The 19,825-nt window shown below is 28.7% G+C and overlaps 3 protein-coding genes across 6 annotated transcripts; 2 read left to right on the plus strand and 1 right to left on the minus strand.

The window, feature by feature from the left end:
* Positions 1-1,104: 1,104 nt before the first annotated feature.
* On the plus strand, positions 1,105-8,842 carry Ror (Tyrosine-protein kinase transmembrane receptor Ror). The gene is made up of 8 exons (XM_066731202.1): positions 1,105-1,316; positions 1,474-1,666; positions 1,734-1,858; positions 1,941-2,470; positions 2,544-3,470; positions 3,652-3,920; positions 4,004-4,176; positions 5,176-8,842. Exons 1-8 carry the CDS (start codon positions 1,219-1,221, stop codon positions 5,210-5,212), a joined length of 2,352 nt encoding a protein of 783 aa, XP_066587299.1. The 5' UTR covers positions 1,105-1,218; the 3' UTR covers positions 5,213-8,842.
* A 238-nt stretch (positions 8,843-9,080) lies between these two features.
* On the plus strand, positions 9,081-14,312 carry LOC136775969 (glutamate receptor ionotropic, kainate glr-3-like). Of its 2 annotated transcripts, none has more exons than XM_066731204.1 (7): positions 9,081-9,482; positions 9,904-9,998; positions 10,075-10,248; positions 10,330-10,556; positions 10,671-10,888; positions 11,997-12,253; positions 14,232-14,312. In XM_066731204.1, the coding sequence occupies exons 1-7, from the start codon at positions 9,264-9,266 to the stop codon at positions 14,272-14,274; spliced, it is 1,233 nt and encodes a 410-aa protein (XP_066587301.1). In that variant the 5' UTR covers positions 9,081-9,263; the 3' UTR covers positions 14,275-14,312. The 2 variants fall into 2 exon arrangements, with proteins under 2 accessions (XP_066587301.1, XP_066587300.1); XM_066731203.1 differs by lacking the exon at positions 14,232-14,312 and adding an exon at positions 12,340-12,591.
* Oga (O-GlcNAcase) lies at positions 12,743-19,696 on the minus strand. 3 transcript variants are annotated; one of them, XR_010823014.1, is made up of 14 exons: positions 19,087-19,696; positions 18,703-18,754; positions 18,289-18,622; positions 17,763-18,207; positions 17,104-17,687; positions 16,704-17,033; positions 16,436-16,610; positions 15,790-15,843; positions 14,866-14,951; positions 14,625-14,794; positions 14,359-14,554; positions 13,513-13,672; positions 13,113-13,415; positions 12,743-12,967 (listed from the first exon to the last, which is right to left on the minus strand). XR_010823014.1 is itself a non-coding variant. In XM_066731201.1 (13 exons), the coding sequence occupies exons 1-13, from the start codon at positions 19,154-19,156 to the stop codon at positions 13,285-13,287; spliced, it is 2,787 nt and encodes a 928-aa protein (XP_066587298.1). In that variant the 5' UTR covers positions 19,157-19,696; the 3' UTR covers positions 12,743-13,284. The 3 variants fall into 3 exon arrangements, 1 of the variants encoding a protein (XP_066587298.1); XR_010823013.1 differs by having other exon boundaries at positions 13,038-13,415; XM_066731201.1 differs by having other exon boundaries at positions 12,743-13,415.
* Positions 19,697-19,825: the final 129 nt, after the last annotated feature.

Genomic DNA, 19,825 nt, shown 5'->3' on the forward strand with positions numbered 1-19,825 from the left:
TGCAGCTCTGATTGTGTAAATTAAAACGTTTAAACAAGAAAAGATCAAGTGTATATTGTTAAGCTTATAATGTCATATTAATTGTTGTAATAATGATTATAATATCAGAGAGCTTTTGTCCATTCTTCTTAAAAATAAAGATTATTCCTGAGCAAGGATAATTGTTGTTTTACAGGTTTTTCTTAATCCTAGCGTAGAATCAGTAAAATATTTATTTTAAATATGCATTGCTATAGTTCCATTTAAACAATTTTTTAATACTGGTTGGTACTAACTACTGTACTATATGTGTATACATACATACCCAAATACAACAGAGACGAAACTAACCTCTTTTTCTCGTACGCGAATCCAACCGAACCAACAGTTCGGAAGATACAAGGATGTCGAAAATAGTTGCGAAGAAGTCGACAACGAAACCTCATTCACCCACACACGATAAAAATAGAACAGAATCCGCATGAAATTCTCGAAACAACCAGGGCATCTTCATTCCCAAGACTTCACGGACACTAGACCATAAAATACAATTACCTAGAAAGGTAAGTCAACGAAGTGCATGCGTTTAGAAGCTGTTTATATAGCAAGCAATTTAATATAAGTTCTTAATTATTCTACTATGTATATAGATTTATCCAATTTACCTTTTGAAGAAATAAGGAAGAAATAATGATTTTTTATCTAATGTATAAAGAATCAAAATATTTAGAAGTACTTTAAAAGTAGTAGGACAAAAATTAAAAGAAATAATACTGAAAAGGTTAGATACCTTATTCAGAGATGTCGTTATTATCAATATAAAATTGTCTGCTATTATTAAAAACGTTAATTAATTTGGGAAAATAAAAAAGCCATGGGAAAGACCTCAAAAATTAGCACCAAAATCGGATAAAGTAGGTTCAACCCTAACTCAACTAGACCTGCAAATTGTGTTTTTAAATGCAAAAAACCCGCGTTTGCAGGACAAATGGCTAAGAAGCTAACCTAAGCTGAGACCCCTAGGCCCTAATAAAAGAGGAGCAAGAGAAACACTGCTAACGCCGCATGCGCATATGAACCTTATACAGGACTGTAGTATGTAGTACATACAGGACTAACCATTTCATATGAAAATATAGTTTTTAAACAAGAGCTTTGTTTGGAAATGGAGCTGGGCTATAGCCTATACCTTACTGGGCTTTCATATATTGTTTTGGTTTTGATAATTAATATTTGACTATGAAGTTGCTCGTGTATCTAATACTGGTGATTCATTGGTGTATTTTTCAAAAAGTACATAGTAGTACACAAAGTGAAATTAATAAATTTGATACAAGGTGATACTTTATTATTTTCAAATAGTTGTATTTACACGCACAAAGTTAATAAAAGGACTAATAATTTAATTTTTCTTTTATTTTAATTAGTAATAAAATTAGTTATTTAATTTTTTTTATAAATACTTCATTCTTACAATTTAATGAATTATTATAGTACATTAAATGATGATACTACAGACCTGGACTTACCATCTCCGAGCTCTCAGCCAAAAAACTTCCAATCTAGTACAAGTTTTGCTGCACTTAACAGTTTTAAAGATGCCAATATTGAGCTATCCTCAAATAATGATGATTTTCCGGACACTAGCTCAATTCCTTTAGAAAAAGACAATCATGGATTTTGTGAAGTAAGTCAATAAATAAAAACATATCAGTATTGAATTTATTAACTTATATATTCATTTTTTCTTATAGATTTATAAGGGAACAATTTGTGCAGAATTTGTTGGAAATCAATCAGTTTACATTCCAGTTCCAATGACACAAAAAACATTAGAAGATAAATTAAAGGAAGCATTTAGAGTTATTGAATTTTCGAAGTATGATTTAAAAATATGCTTCATTATATTTATTGTTGATATTTAGATAAATAGTTATTTAATGTTGAAATCTGATTTTTAGTGATCTTTCACCAAATTGTGAACAATATGCCAAACCATCACTTTGCTACTCAACTTTTCCAATATGTCGAAATTTAGTTAATAATTTAAAATTAAAAAATACAGCAGCTAGTATTCAATTATTCAACTTTCTTAATGCTAATCAAATAAATCATGATGATGATATTGAAAGTGAAGATGATTTTCTGATATCTCAGAGGAGAAAGCGAGATACTGCACTTGGATCAAAATTTCAGCCAACACTACATAATGATGGAAAGGTGCCAACCCAGAAGATAATAAGCCAAAGTTATGGTAATATCCAATCATACAATAAAATGGAGTGGAGTCGAAAATTACGTAGAATATGCCGTGTAGACTGTGAAATGCTGGAAAATGAATTATGTAGAAAAGAATATGCTATTGCTAAAAGACATCCATTAATTGCACAAGTCCCCTTAGTGGAATGTTCAGATTTACCGATGGAAAATACTCCTGAAGCACAAGATTGTTTAAGTTTAGGAATTTCAACTGAAAATAATGTTCAAGAAAGTGAGTACTTTATATCCATATTTTCTCACATTTTAGACAAAGTGATAGGTAATTGCATTTTATTTGGTAACAGACGAACGTTGTTTTTGGGGAAATGGACAATCTTATCGTGGCAAAGTAAAAGTAAGCAATAGTGGACGGTCCTGTGTAAGATGGTCTCATCATTTCACTCTTCAAATTTCTGATTATCCTGAATTAGCTGGTCGGCATTCGTATTGTCGGAATCCAGGTGGTAAAGAATTTCAACCATGGTGTTATGTGGATATGAATAATAAAATGCAAAAGGAATTCTGCAATATTCCCAAATGTGATCTTTGGATATATGCTGTTGTGGGATTTGTTTTAGCAGGGGGATTTATCGTGAGTTTAATTTGTTATTGCTGCTGCTATTATAAAAGAAAGAAGACTGAAGGAGTAATAATCCACTTACCTCCAAGTAAAATATTCACTGGAACCCAGTGTGATAAAAATATATATGATGGTGGTCGAAATACTGCTCAAACAATAGAAATGAGTTCACTACTAGCAGGACCAGGCAACGTAACACCATATACAGGCACATTGAACAGTGGTAGTAGTAGAACATCTAATAACAGAGTACCACAATTTTCAATGAATAATATAGTATTGCTACAGGAGCTTGGGGAAGGAGCATTTGGTAAAGTTTACAAAGGTGAACTGCAAACTGATAATAAATGTGATTCTCCTATTTATGTAGCTGTGAAAACATTAAAAGAAAATGCCAGTCCTAAAACTCAAAATGAATTTAAAAGGGAAGTTGATCTCATGACTGATTTAAGACACCCTAATATCATTTGTTTACTTGGTGTAATATTAAAAGGAGAACCCATGTGCATGTTATTTGAATATATGACACAGGGCGATTTGCACGAATTTTTAATTCTACATTCTCCAAGATCGGATACTGCATTGAATAACGGACATGGAAAAATATTAGAACAATCGGAGTGTTTACACATTGCTTTACAAATAGTCTCAGGTCAGTATAAGCAACTTCGCAACTTAAATAATATTCATGTGAATCATTTAAAAATTCTCCAATGTCTACACTTGAATTATGCTTGTATTAATTAGTTTTACGCATTGTTTAGAAAAATTGTGGATCATTTTAATGTGTTAATATTTCGTTTCTTCACTTTATAAATATGTATTTATTTTAGGAATGGAATATTTAGCCAATCATCACTATGTTCATCGTGATTTAGCAGCACGAAACTGTTTAGTGGGAAATAATTTAACGGTAAAAATATCCGATTTTGGACTTTCGCGGGATATTTATAGCAGTGATTACTATAGAGTTCAATCAAAAAGTCTATTACCAGTTCGATGGATGCCACCAGAATCAATACTTTATGGAAAATTTACTACGGAGTCCGATGTTTGGAGTTTTGGTGTTGTCCTATGGGAAATTTACAGTTATGGGTTACAGGTAAGTTTTCTGATTATTTTGCATTTAGAAATAAGAATGCATAATTTTACAACAGTTGGAGTATATTATTTGGTTTATTTCAGCCTTATTACGGATATACTAATCAAGAAGTAATAGACATGATTCGATCTCGTCAGTTACTACCATGCCCTGAAGACTGTCCAACAATGATTTATAGTTTAATGATTGAATGTTGGCATGAAGTGGCTAATCAAAGACCACAATTCTCAGAAATTTATCATCGTCTATATAATGGGTATGTCAATTATATTTTTCTGGACCGTAAGTAGTCGTAAAAGCATGAAAAAGACAGACACTTGGTTAATTAACATCCATCCTTAAATATAATTAAAGGACTTAGTCTTTTTGAGAAAATATTCATAGTTGGGCGATGAATTAGTAAATCGAGCTTCATAATAATAACCCACGTAAATAGATGCATATGTTTCTACCGGTTTCGTTATGTTACTAAAAATGTACCCGTCTATTCTATTATTCAGAAAAAAATCAAATATCTTTCATTAATTGTCTGTTTTCATATTTGTAGAAGTAGATGCTTTTGTGTGATTATTTTGTCACAGTGCGTATTTTACTTGCTATTTGTAATAGTATAAGTATAAAGATAAGCGAAAAGAAGAGCGTAATGCAACTTTAGTGTACTATATAGCACATCAATTTGTTTTAATTGTTATTATGTTATAAAGTGCCACGAAACTTGAAGCATGACAAAGTTACGGAAAGAGTTACGTTTCGCTTCTCTATGTCATGTTCTATACTATCGCTCATGTTAGTAATACAGGTAAATGATACATATTAATAATTTGTTGCTTGTGTGTCATGTAAGGGCAGATCTGCTGTAGAGTATTTTTCACGCATTTTATAATTCTATAATAAGTTGCCTATTTCGCGTTGTTAAACATTGGGCTTATAATTGACTTTGAAAAATTACCTCGAATCAAACAAACTGAGAATGAATTGAATTTCTCGCGAAACTCACGAAATTTAATAAAACAATTAATCGTGACATTTCTATTATTGGGTTAAAATTTGTTATAAAAGAGTAATAATTAATAAAATAGAACCCTGTGTATTATACCTATAAAAATATATATAAATTATTCAGATTTTAATCATCTATTAACATCCCTGATAGGAAAATTAGTCGAAAATAAAAAAATGAATAATTTCTAATTTATTAACAAATGTATTTTACTGTGTGATAAAGAAAAATGTAATAAGGAAAAACTTTTTGCAGGGAAAACGGGGAAATGGATGAAAAAATGAAGCAGTAGTGAGAAAATAATTTAAATATATGCACCTTGACTGCCTAGTATCAGGAGATCTATTTCACAAACATCATTTTTAAGGCCTAAACTAAGAAGAATGCATTTGTTAGACACTTTATACTCGTGAGAAGGCTTTAATTTGACTCATTATTTATTAATGTATTCATTTTTTTGAGGTCAGTCAAAAGAATATGCAATACAATATAATGACTAATATTGACTAAAATTGAAGTAACTTTCACAATTATCTTAGATCAAACCAATGACACTATTCACTTCTTTGGAACCATAAATATTTTTCTGACCAATTTTTTTTGTCTAAAATGTTTTGTTTCCAATGGAAATTGTGTATTCTTAAAATTAGTTTTGTATAATCTCATTATTTTTTTTAATTATATAAAAAAGTAAAAATTGTACATTCGAGAAATTGACTCAACGAAAGTTCAACTTCGTTTCGTACTGTAAACTGCAAGGCAGTATAAGGGGTTTGTGCGTGTAGCATTGTTATGATCTTGTATGGAGTTTGTCCACCTCTGATCAGTTTAGTGTGTATCTTTGTTTATTAGGGATCGTATAAGCATAGTGCTATGCCGAATAGCGAATTTAAAGAGGTGGCAGAGACTCCTATACCCAGGTCTTAATTGCATCCTGTCAGTATCACAAACAAAAAATAACAAAGCAATTGGATTTAACCGAAAAATTTCGATGATTCAATTTCCTATGATATACAAATGATTTAAAAGTATTTGAAAAATTAATTTAAATTAGTTTAAAGCTTTTAAACTAAAATACTCACCTGGAGACTGATAAGCTCATTAGTCATGGACTGATATTTGTTCTCAGAAATGTTTTAATTTTTAATCCTCAGCTGGCAATGAAGGTATATTTCCGTTCGAACTTAATTCAAATTTAATAACTTTAAATTGTTAAAATAATGTATATAGCAACATCTGTCATACATTTAAACGACCTTTGCATCGTTTTAGAGTATACAACATTATTATTAATCAATGGAAGGAAACGGATCGGTATTACGTAAAATTTTCAAAATATCCTTTTTTAAAAGTTCCTTATTCACCATTTTATTTTTTTAAATTCTGTTTCATAAAGCTATTTTGTAACTATCGTTTGATAATGAATTTATATCAATTGAACTGTCAGATTTTTCATATTTCTGTATGCTTCTGCTTATGGTACATTCACCTATTAAAATTTGAAAATTAAGTATTCGGTGCTGCTCTTTCAAGAGAATTCCCTAACTTTCTGTACACGTCACCATGATATAAACGTTTTTCAAGGTATATACCTGTTTCACATGAATATGCAAACATTATTCTGAATACTTGAAATAACGCGTGGATTCTTCATCGTTAGAATAATTAACAATATTATGTGACTTATATTAATATCAACAAAATATTTTGTCACAAGCATTTGCACAATTATTTTTAAATATATTACGTTATTCTAATGAATTTCGCCAGCTAAGGGTTACTACATATTTAAGGACGGTTCTATTTATCATACTTTTGCTCGATTTTTGATATCGTATTTTATTAGTCGTTACTTCTGATCTCAGATGTAAAAGACCCCTAACAGCACATAACTTGCAGATATATTTCAGTAATATAACTGTAATATTACAATTTATTTGCAAGTTATGTGCTGTTAGAGATACTCTTTATTATTTGTTTAAATGTTTCTATAATCTAATACTAAGAATATATGAGACCATCCTACAATTAATAATCTATTAAAGGTAACAAGTATAAAAATGTACACTATAAAATGAACTCGTATGTCTCAATAGTTATATACTTTAAATAATGATTAGAAGAGATTAAAAATCATAAATGAATGTTCTACTTATAAATACATATTATATATATAAGAAATCAAGTTTTATCATTTTATTACGCGCCAAATTATAAATTTAATATGAATTAAAGGAACTCCTGGTGTACAAAGCAATAAGATTGTATGTTTTCAGATTGTTTTTAACACCCTCGCGGTCTTTGGACGAATTATATCGCGAACCTACATACACTGAACAAAAAACCTTTTGACGGTCAGCAAATGATTTAACATTAATTTTGCTTGAACTGTCTTAAAAGTAGCTAGTACAGGTTCGCAAGATACCTCATCCAAGAATGACAAGGTTTCAATAAAGAAATACAAAAGAAAGTATTTTCTATTATAAAATATACTTAATATGTAGTTCAAAAATATCAAATAATTTTCTTTATTAAGAAAAATATTTAAAATACCAGAGCTGAAATATCAGCAATTTTATCCTTACTTGCTTTACTGGAATTTTAAATCAGTATACTTGTTGAGGTTCAACATTCTTATCAGAAACAAATTTGTAGGAATAATACCAAAAAACTTCTTTTATGAGCTTCGTACACGGAGGAATCTTAAACAGTAAATTCAAATTTGAAATAACTATGCGTGCAGTACTGAAATAAATGTATTGTTTTTTTTTAACTTTTAAGATTAAAATTAAGAGAATAAAACGAAATACTCAATTATTAGACATGTACGATAGTGTAAAAAAACGATTGTTTTTTCGATGCTATTACTGGTAATATTTTGCAGTTTCAAAATAAGAAATATCAGTTATAAATGATACTTTTAAGTAAAAAAAGTATAAATGTGGTATGTCACGATTAAGCACGTAAGCAGTATAGCTTTCACTAATGATATGATGTTATATGATAATAACTATCCTATTTTATTAACTGACTTTATTTATTATTTATCATGAAAAAAAATAATACAACTGTTTAACTTATAATATATGTATTATTTCATTAACACTAAAACTACCGACAGTAAACGTTTAATTCTTTTAACTAGCTACATCTAACTTTTAACCAAATAAATGCATTATTAAAATTAGATGTCCGTTTAACTAGCATCTCCTTAAGATAAGAATTTATACATTTATAATCGAAAAACCATATAACGAGTCAAATTGAATGATTAGGTAGATCTGGTGTTAATTGCTTTTATGTGTAAAAAATATATAACAAACAGGATGGGCAAAAACATAGAGCAGCTACCTATATCTTAAATGCAGCATGAAAAGAAATCATAATTGACTTAAAACGTGTAATTCTCAAGCCTATCCTAAATAATATATGAGCTATTAATTAAATAATAAAGTGTTAGAAGCGATTAACGACAAAATATTAATACAATATTGTATAATACTTTTGATAATTTTGTATTGTAATAAGAGAAGAATTACTTAATTAGTAAGTAAATGATACAATTGAGAAAATTGCTATATTATTATACTGCCACTCTAAGACAAGAAGTCGTATCTGACAAAAACAAAGTTATAGTAATATAAACAATTTGAAACCTAGCTGTGCTTCTAGGTTTGGGTATTAATGACAAATAAATATTATTTGAAATCTATATTTATTGATATAGCTTTCAAATATTGCGTATTTCGTAAGACAACTTGATATACGAGAACCATAAATAATAAAGAAGGAAATTTTTGCAGATTTGATTTCTTGTATTCTAGCTTCTTTTAACCTGAGACGTTATTTGAAGTAAAATCTCTCATTGTGTGCCCAGTATTTGCGAAACAAAATATAGTCTTAAGTTGATTATTTATACCAAAAGGAAATCATAGAGTTAAATTCTTTTATATTATATGTATATCAAACAAATATTAATATACAATTAATGTTTTTGGTATTTAATGTGTTTTTTATTCTCTGTCTTTTTAACTCTATTGTGTAGGTAGTTTTAAATTACCTAATGGTTAAAATTGATCCGTTTTTAAATAACGAATTATTTTCTATTTGAATAGAGAATAAAAACTAAATTTGTATTCAAATATTGTTTGTAATCTAACACAGTAAATCTTATAAGCCTTAATAATAATTTTCCTGATCGAATGATAATCATCGATTAACGATAAAGCCTAATGCACTTTTTTGCAAGCTAAGTTACAGTCTGTGTAATATTTGCTATTTTATACGCAGTTGACTGAATGGAGACATAAGGAAGAATATCTTATTTATCCGTTATTATTACAATGATTTTACGTAACTATTTTGTCGTTATTATTGCTCTCAATGTGTTAAATTTTGGACAATCTATAAGTGGCGTTATATGGAATAAGAAAAATCAAACTTTTGACAAAATACTATCAATTCATACATTTGCAAATTTACACAAAGAATGCATAAAAGTTAGCCGACAACACGAGATGTATAATTTTCGTGCTACGGTCTTAAAAGCATCATATTATCAAGTAATCAACAAATAATAAAATTCTTTAAAAAATTATATCGAATATGTCTGTTCTCTTTACTTATAATTATATGTAAAATTTTTTTTTTACTTATTATATACTTCTTACGGAAACGAAGACAGTATAAGAATTAAAGTATAAGTAATGAGAACAGACTATATTTATGTTAATACGCAAAATGTTCACCTAAAACGGAAAAGTAAAATTTTCCGTCAAAGATTTGAAACTCTAGTAAAATATATTTACATGTTGTATTATAAAATTGCGTTAATTGGTAGCTACAATATATAAGTAATATATAACCGGGGCTATATATAGAATTAAAAGTACTTTCATGATTGAGGTATTGAAGGAAAGTACAAGGTCATTTATTTTAAGTCTAAGTAGATTTTTTGTAACAATTTTTTATTTAACTTTAAAGGAACCAAAAATGGTTATTTTTAATAATGCTGGGACAGAGGCTCATGGAATTTTTCCAGATATTTGGGGTTTACTCGCCGATTATTTAAACTTTACGTATGGAAGTAATATAATGCACTTTCCTTATTTTTTGTAAGAGGCATAATTTAAAATAATCAATCTTTATGCTTAGGTTAATCTCTATAAAATATGATCATAATAATTTTGGTGTACAATTAGAAAATGGTTCTTATACTGGAGTTTTGAGCCTTTTAAAATCAGGGGAAATACAAATTATTTATCGAACAGGCATTTATTTATTTCGATTAAAGGATATGGACTATACAACACCTATATGGAAAATCAGGTGAAGCGAGATACCATAAGACATAGAACGGAATTTTACTGTATTTAAATTGTTTCTAATTATTTTGTTTATATTAATCAGATATAGATTGTATATTCGGCCTATACGGAGTAATGACAATCAATGGATAATAGCACTCTTTTCAAAAGAAGTATGGTATTTAATAATATGTTTAATTATTGTACTTAGTCTCAGTGGATATATTTTTCAAAAACCAGTGAAAAGAAAAACAGCTGGAAAGAAGAGAGTACAATATTTTAATCTACATGATCATTTCTTTTATACGTTTTCTATCATGTGTTCTCAAGGTATTAAACAATCAGTAATTAATATTTTATACAATTACTTAAAAATATTTAGACACAGAAGATGTGTCTTATTTAATCCTATTATTTTCTTAATACTCAGTATTTTTTTTACAGGCTACATACCTGAAGCTTTTTATAATAAATTTAAAATATTGTCGTTATCGAAAAGCGTTTTCGCTTGGCTACTGCTAATAGCTTTTAATTCTCATTTAATTTACCGAATGACCTATAGAATCGTTACTCCACCGTTCGATGACTTTCAGTCTCTTTTGAATAAGACTAAATATAAAGTAACAGCTTTTAAAGGATCTATGATCTACGAATCTCTTCAGGTAAATTTTAAATTCAAGTGAATGAATGTTTTTTCCACTTAATAGACAGAATATTTTGCCATAATAAGTAGGTATATTATATCCATATATTTTCAAGACTGATGGCAGACGAAATACTATAGTTAAAGAACACGTAAACGTAATTTAAGATACAACATGGAAACGTAAGCGGTTTAACTCAATGTGCATATGCACCGTTTTTATCTTCAACTACTACGTTTACGATATTGTTACGTCCCTTTGTCTGCCATCTCACCTTAATATTTTAATCCTTTATTAAGAATATAAGATATTTCATTTTATTGCATATTTGTGTTTGTACTACTTGATTCCACCTCGAGTGATAAAACGCACTACTGTTTAATGCTTTGGAGCATATAGAGAGTACTTTTAAAGAAGTCAATTCTTGTAAATTTTTTGTTTATTACTCTTGAAGCTCTATTAAACTTGGTATTTACAATAGTTACGAGTTCAAGCTCTTTTTAAAAATTACCATATTTAATAGAATAAATTTCTCTAACGTAAAAAAGTACTTTTGAAGCTTTAATCCTATATTCTTCTAAAAAAGATTGTACTATACAAATACCGGATTTTTAATTACTTTTTATAATCTTTCTTTCTAAAATGAGGAATTTTTTAAATATTGTATTCTTTACAATATAATTAGTAAAATTTTAACTACAACTGAAAATTAATAACACCTAACTTTTTTCGCATCCTTTATTGATATCAATTTTAAGTGCAAAAATCATCAGTAGAATCGTATACAAAAAGTGATATTATTATGCCAGTTTATTAGTTTGAATATTTTAGTATTTTTTGGATATATATAATTTTTTAGGAAATATTGCACAAACTTAAATAAATTATTTATTTCAAAATCAAAGGATTTTGTTTTTTACTTAAAATTAAAAACGTATGTATACCTTTTAAACACGAAAGATTACTAATACATCAATGATAAAGCGATAAACGTCGTAATTGCTCATCGTATTGTTCTCTAATGTCGCCCTACTTTTTTTCTTACGCTTCTGTAATAGCCTCTTGTCACGCACAGAAAATTTTTCGAAATGATATTTTATTTTGATTTATTGTATTTTATTTACAGAAAAGATTAGCTGGATTTGAAGCCCCTAACAGTTTTGATTCCAAGCGCATAGAATTTGAAACAACACCAGAAGACATGCAAAGAAAATCCTGCTACAGCAAGCAAAAATATGCTATGCTCAACACAGATGATAAAATGCAAGCTCTGGATGATAGATTGTTATGTAGATTAGTACCCATAGGTAAGGGTATGTATGAAACATGGATAACTTCTGGCATTAGCAAAGGAATGAAATATAAACGAGCAGTTGACATCGGGTAAGTGTACTATCTTTTTTATATAATTATTATTCCTTATTGTATATTCTGTTAGTATTTAATTAAATAACGTTAAACTTACTTAGACTGTTGAAACTGCACGAAGTAGGACTTATTCGTGCCTTGAGAGCTCGATGGTTTAACATAAATAAAAATGATGATACAAGTATTATATATAAGCCAATAGATTTTCCACAAATTCGAATTATATCTTTACTCATAGGTATAGGTATAGTATTATCTTTTTTTATTTTAGTCATTGAACATCTTACCTTTTCTTGGAAAAAAATGAACGCGTAACAAAAATTCCGTAAGATTATTACTGCTGTACATTTATTATAAAAAATTGTTAAATTAAAATAAATACATAATCAAAGTACTGGAGAAGAAACATCTACTGATATACTAATTTACATTATTTAATGATCATACAGATTTAGCATATAAGTTAAAGTTATGCTTAATAGTTATATTGTATTAAAAGTACGAAAATTGGCAATTTATTATACATTTACTTGTAAGATAGCAATTAGTAGCAACTAATAAGATTTATCTCAAATTTTATCTATAAATTATTTGATTGCACGTATTACACATTCATATATTTTATTATCCATTATTTGTAAAATTACTTCATTCATACATATTCAATTAATCAAAAACTTGCACGTTGTACAGTCTCAGAAGTTTGAATGTACGCAGTTGGTAAAATAGCTGAAATTAGTAGGAAAAAATTTAATCTTAAATAATTTTATCGAGAAGGTGAAAAAGAAAAAAAATATACTTCTTTCCATCCATTCATTCATTTACATTTTTTTTATAAAAATGTAACATATGTTCTATCTAATATTACACTTACGCAGCTTTGCGGCAGTAAGCTAATAGCATTTTTGCCATTTTTTATAGACATGCAATATGAATATAACGTTTGCACTGTTTAATTAACGTTCACAGTCTTCTCAAACTTTTTTATCCAAAGCTCCTAATACGTTTATATTGTTCACAATTATCACCGAAGAGCTCGCTCTTCGTTAGAAACTTCTACACATCGTAATTGTTCCCTTCGATTCTTCTTGAGGGGAATCAACAAAACCTAATTTTCCATAAAATTCATGCATTACTTTATCGTTATCCTTCATAGTAGTATGAACTCCGAATGACCCTAATAATTCATATAAAAAATTAGCATGTATCCTATATTTAATGAATTGATAAAAAAAACCATATGAACTACTCATAAAATGGTGCATACTGCATACCGTTGGTTCGTAAAGCAGCTAGAACACATGTTATTAGTCTCTTAGCGACAGACTGATCTGTTACACTGGGTAATACTGCACAAAACAGTTTTGATGGATGTTGTCTGCATAATTGTTCTGATACATCCGGTTCAAAGGTATGAAAATAGCGTATGGCTTCCTAAAATAAACATTTAAATACAAGAAAGCTATAATTATTTGGTTTCAATAAAATTTAGTTATTTCTTTTAATTATATTAATCCCTTGACCACGCTCATAAAACAAATCATGTCTAAATATTCGAGTCTGAAAACTTGATGTATTTTTGAAATTCATTGTTATGCATTTTATATTGAATTAAATTTAAGTTTTATGAAAAACATGCTGAAAGCTTGGGATTCACTAAATAAAAATTTAATTTAAAGTTCCTTATAAATAAATAAATTAAAGAAACTAGTGACGGTTCGCGTGTTCAACACGTCTAAAAAAAAAGTTAAGATCAGCCGCAATTTATTTCATCAAAAATACAACTCATTTTTTCCAGACAAAAAGTTCTGTATCGAAAATATTTCATTTTCTAGCCAGTAAGGGATTAACGATACTAACATTATTTAATTCAAAACAATATTCACGGAATAAATTTCCTTTTCATGGAAATAATAATATAATAATTCTCATAACTATTTAATTTAAATAAGCAATAAATATAGAGTTAATACTTTTAATATTTAATTTTCAGAAATAATTTTTCTGCACAGTTTATTGCTGTCGTAAATTTCTAAATAAAATAAATTTTAAATTAATTTTAAATTGATTTTTAATTTAAATATAATGATCTAATACAAAAATATCATCTATATGATTACCTGAACATCCTCGGCCAATTTATTTACATCCTCTGTTAATGGATATTTTGACTGTAACTCTGGGATTAATGACACAGCCAATTTTTGATTGTAAGTTTTAATATTTAATGTTGCTAAAGTAAAACCAACTATTTCATGGTCATCTTCGACAACCATGCAAAACTCAGGACTTAAAGTTAGAAAACCTCCAACCATTCTAAAATTTTTTAAATTAAAAAAGAATATTAAATTTTTATCATTTTTTCAGTTCTGTCATATCGACTTACTTATCTGCTATAGCAAGAGTATCAGTGCTGCTTGTGATCTGTTTACAAATTGCATATACTGCTTCTTCATCGGTGGTCAGATAAGGCCGTATTGTGTAAATTTTACTGCTGGGCACTTCAGGTGCTTTATATACAAATAAGTCATTTCCACTATCTACTGGAATTAGTCTCTAAAACACAAAATAAATAACTAAATATTTCTATCAGCTTAAAAAATTGTTTTTTTTTTATAAACAAATACCTGTAAATCAGCTGTTAAACCACCACGAAAAACCCAAGGCTCCTGATCTCCACTCATAAAAGTTTCTTTCCAGCCATTTGAAAACCCTGTTTTCAAATTAATTATTAAAAGAAATTATGTTATATATGTATAACTTACTATTATGTTTATGGTTTAATATTTAAATTAACTTCTACCGTTTTTGATCCAAATTTTCTCTAATGCCATAATATGTATTATGCATTAACACAATTATTACTGTTTCCTTATCTTTTCTATCTTATCTTGTACTGTAAATTATACCTCACATCAACCATTATATATGACTACAACATCAGGATAAAGCAACAATTTACCTGTTACATCAACTTTTTTACATTTATTTAAATATAATGTTTAAATTAAATCCGATTTTTATCGTTGAGATATAATAGACAAATATTGATGTAAATGCAATCGAAACAAACATATTTTATGTTCCCGAATTTGTAGACTCATATTTTTAACTTTCTAGATAACATTAAATATTTTTTAGATTACGAGAAATGTTTCCAATTTTGTTTCCGAAAATTGGCAATTTTATTAGCTTCGATGCAGGAAAGCACTAATTAAACGGTGCCAATAGTTAGATATGTATTAATGGTCTTTATGAGTTATTGGTATAAGATTTATTTTTCTTGCCTGCACTTTCTGTAAGTTTCACGAAAAATGTCCAGAAAGCGTTAGCAACAAAAACAGACCCGCTACATGTACTCCGAGTTCTATGTTGAATACAAAGAAAATCATCCTTTTGTTATATTTTTTTATAAAAGTTATGTCATGTGCATAACGTTATATTTAGAATGCAAACAAAAATGCAAATAGTTTTAAAAGTTTTCTTATTCGAATGTTTGTAGATCGCATGCAATTTAACGATTTACGCAAAAATTAATAAATAACGCATACATGTATAACTCCCTTGGGTAAATGTTGTCATCGTTGTCTGGAATCTGCCAAACGCTACCAACAAAACAAAAATCAGACAAAATAATGTTAATTGACATATAAAAATATTATCCTTCCTTAAACATTACAAAAATTATTATTACAAAAACTAATCCTTTCAGACCAGCTAAGCTTTACTCTAGAAAACTAACAATGCTACTTATTTATTAAATTACAGTTTAATCACTCTGACTCTTAAAATAAACAAAGTTATCCAATTTCGAGGTATTTAAAATACTTCAACATACTAAAGTATTAATAGGGAAAAGTAAAAACGAATTTTCAAATAAAATAGTGGACATGCAGTGTTTAAATTATCCTATACTTTTTGTGGAAGTTGGCAAAAGGATACCTGAGACGATGTAAATAAAAAAAGAATCCGTTAGATTTACTTAAGTCTAAATGGTAGCTTTTAATTTATAAAGGCTGGTATTTTAAATTGAAGAATTATTTTATATGTTGTTACCTTCATTATTTAAATAATAAATTCAAAGCTAATATGTTTTAAACTTTTATGCTAACATTCGGCAAATGGGTTGCTTAAACGATCCATTAGCAGAACGCTGTTTTATGCGGCACAACAAACTTAACAAAATTTTTTACTTACCTAGCCATTTTACATAACTATTTAAAAGTGATACAACTCCTCTCATATCCCAAACATAAGAATATAAATCATATAGTAGCTCTCGGTTATTACAATAAGTGAGGCGTTGGAACAATCTGTTTACTGCATTACACATTTCATTCATTTTAGCTGCTCGAGTATGCCATTCTTCAACCTAATTTATTAGATTATTTTAAATTAATAAAATACATGCGTTTTTTTGTTAAGAATAAAGACTGTCTTTATATTATAATAGACTGTTACTTACATCTGCTTTAGATACAGCTTCCTCGTCTTTGCCTTTTCTTATAACTACATGAGCATTACTTTTTAACCAATTAAATTCTTGTAATAGTTGAATACCTTGGCCTCCATGCTCAAATGGTAAATAAAATAGATCACATAATAATGATAAATCATCTTGAGTCAGTCTTTTATCCATATCTTTAGTATCAAGTAGCTCTAGATCAGCTACATTTTCTGTATTTCCATGATTTTCAGTATCATTTTCAACTATCATCTGAGTACCATTAACAGTAGAAGTTGTTCCTACAGAATCTATTTCTACTTGCATACTTCCAGAAGCACCACTACAAGTCTATAAAAAAAATGCGTAATTAACATCAAATAAATATTTAATTAAGTTGTAAAAGGAAGTCACATATTACAGAAGTATTTTCAACCATAGCATCATCTTCAACTGGCCCTTTAGTTGCATGAGCTGGAGAATTACTAGGCGTCGTATTACAGTCCATGGGCTCAGTTGAAGAGGGAACTTGCAGGCCACCCACATTAGGTAAAGCAGAAGAATGAGATGGAATAACAGGTTCACTGACAACTTTTGTTTCTGATACAAGAGAGTTCATCACAGGACCTGGAAGAGGTTGAGCAAAGCTATCCGAATTGGTTACATGCGAGCATACTTCAGCAAAAGCTTGAAGATGATTTGAACTATTCACTGGTGCTGAAGAAACAGCTACAGTTGTATTTGTAGTAGAAGTAAGGCTCATGCATGTATTAACTGATGGAATAATTGGAATAGGAATTGTTGGAGCAACACATGGCTGTGGTTTGGCTATAACTCCCCATGCAGCTTTTTTCTTACTAAACTCTAATAACCACTCATTTATTGCAGTTTTTAGTGCATGGCGTGGATGATACATATTAGGAGATAATGTAGAAGGAACATCTTCACCAATTACTCCATCTTCTGTTTCAGTCTCTAATTTAATATCTGCTGATACTGTATCATCTGTAAAATATAAAAAAAAAAACAGATAGAATTATATAAAACTCCTTATACTAGTAAAAATCACAATAGACATACTCAAACTTAAGTCTCTCTTGCCATCAACATTACAGTGGCTCCATTGTGCTAGAGTGTGAATAGCAATAAAATTTGCTCCATATTCACAGTTTGGATTAGTTAAAACACCTCTTAATTTTGGAATCAAATCAGGAGATCTTCCAGAATAAGGTCCTAAAAATACTCTTTTCTGATCATAATCATTAGCATGTAAATTATCCCAAATGACAGGGGGCCTTCTTAAGACTTCTGTTATTTCCTCAATACATTCAATGGTTAAAAGTCTAGATATGACTTTTGGTCCAGTCCACATTATATCTATTTCCTGAGCTAATTTGCTTCCAAGAGTATTAAGATATTCAGAAGATGAAACATTTGGCATTGCTCGTGTTGAACAGTACTGTGTTGGACATAAAAGAAATTTTGGTTGTCCCAAATGTTGAAATATTTCATTTGTAACAGATACCTAAAAAGTTTAATGTGAGCAAAATATTTATACCTATAAATTTATTAGGTTGCTTTCTTATTAAATAAGACAAAGAAGTACCTGAGCATGTGCAAACGATTGAAATACTTCTTTATCTGCCTCACTCATTTCTGGCTCTATGTCATCAAATAATAATGCAAATGCAGTACAACCAAATTGACTGACCTGCTCTAATTTTCTTTTCAATGCTGTTACCTCTTTTGCATTAGAATAAGTTATATCTAATCCAGGAGACAAAGCATAATAAAAAGTAATACCACAATCTTTAGCTGCTGTAATCAACCCAGTTAAATGTTCTGCTTCTTCAACAGTATATAAATCTCTCCAATAAGCTCGATGCTTATAATCATCTTTTGGGGCATATAAATATGAATCCATTCCCCATTTTTTCAATCTAAAATAAAAGAATATAATAGGTTTTTGCAAAACCGAAAATATATACACATACATAAATTAGATCAAATATTAATTTACTTTTGAAATAAGTCTTTTCTTTGATCAGTTGTCCATGGTCGACCATAAAAACCTGTTCATAAAATAGCAATTAGAAAATACCAATGAAAAATTAAAATATAATAAATGAGCTAATGTTAATTCTAGGTTTACAAATTAAATTATGGTTACAGGGGCAATTTATATGATTTTATCCAATTTTTAAATAAATGTTTATTGATATGAAAAAATCTACTCTTATATACTATTAATTAATAAAGATATTAGCAATATAAATTAATAATTCTGTTATAACTTGTTTGTATAAAATGCAAACTTTCCACCAACTGTACCTTAAGGCTTGATCAAATTTTACAAGTGATTATTGCTAAAGTAAATTATAATAGTGTTAAAAATTCAACCAACCTTCTACTACACCACATATAAAATTTCCATGTTTCGTATTTAAATTGGCGGCCCTATTAGCTTCCGCCATAGCGGATTTATAGAGACAGGTTTGTTTAAAATTGACAAAGAAATGGTAAAATAAATAGGTAATAGAGTCGTGAGAACTAAGGGTAGCTAGAAGTAAGGAACTGTTATTCTTCTCTTTACTTGCTTAACGATACCAAACAGAGAAATTAACTTTAATCCTACGCTTCCAGATGTATGATCATCGCATTTATTATACATGCAAAAAGAATGAAAGTGAAAAGTACATTAAAATGTGGCAAAAAATATGGTATGAAATGTTTACTAAAGGCTTGACAAGAGTTACTGTTGCTGCGTTCTATAACCTTATTCTTATTATCTCACAAACTCGGAGTAAACATAGGCCGTGTTCGTTTATTGACTGTAGGTGTAGTGTAGTATATTTTACGTAACATATATTGTAGATTTAAAGGGTCACTTCACTCAAATTCGTCAAGTTCAAGCAACACCATACCATTAGCATTTCCTTAACATTTTCCGATTTTAATACATACAGTATGCATATATTTCACGTCTGATCAAATAACTCTTCCTTTTTTATTATGTCACAATTTGTAGGTGTAAAATGGCAAAACTTTATCGCTAAAAACTGAGGGAAAGGAATGTTGCATGAAAAGACACCTTAAGTTTTTCACATCAGAAAACTTAGAATATAAAGACTATACAAATAAAT

Source organism: Prorops nasuta, unplaced genomic scaffold (genome assembly GCF_024137725.1).
Source record: "Prorops nasuta isolate Cenicafe-Biocafe unplaced genomic scaffold, Cenicafe_Pnas_1.2 PNAS00008, whole genome shotgun sequence".
NCBI lineage: Eukaryota > Metazoa > Arthropoda > Insecta > Hymenoptera > Bethylidae > Prorops > Prorops nasuta.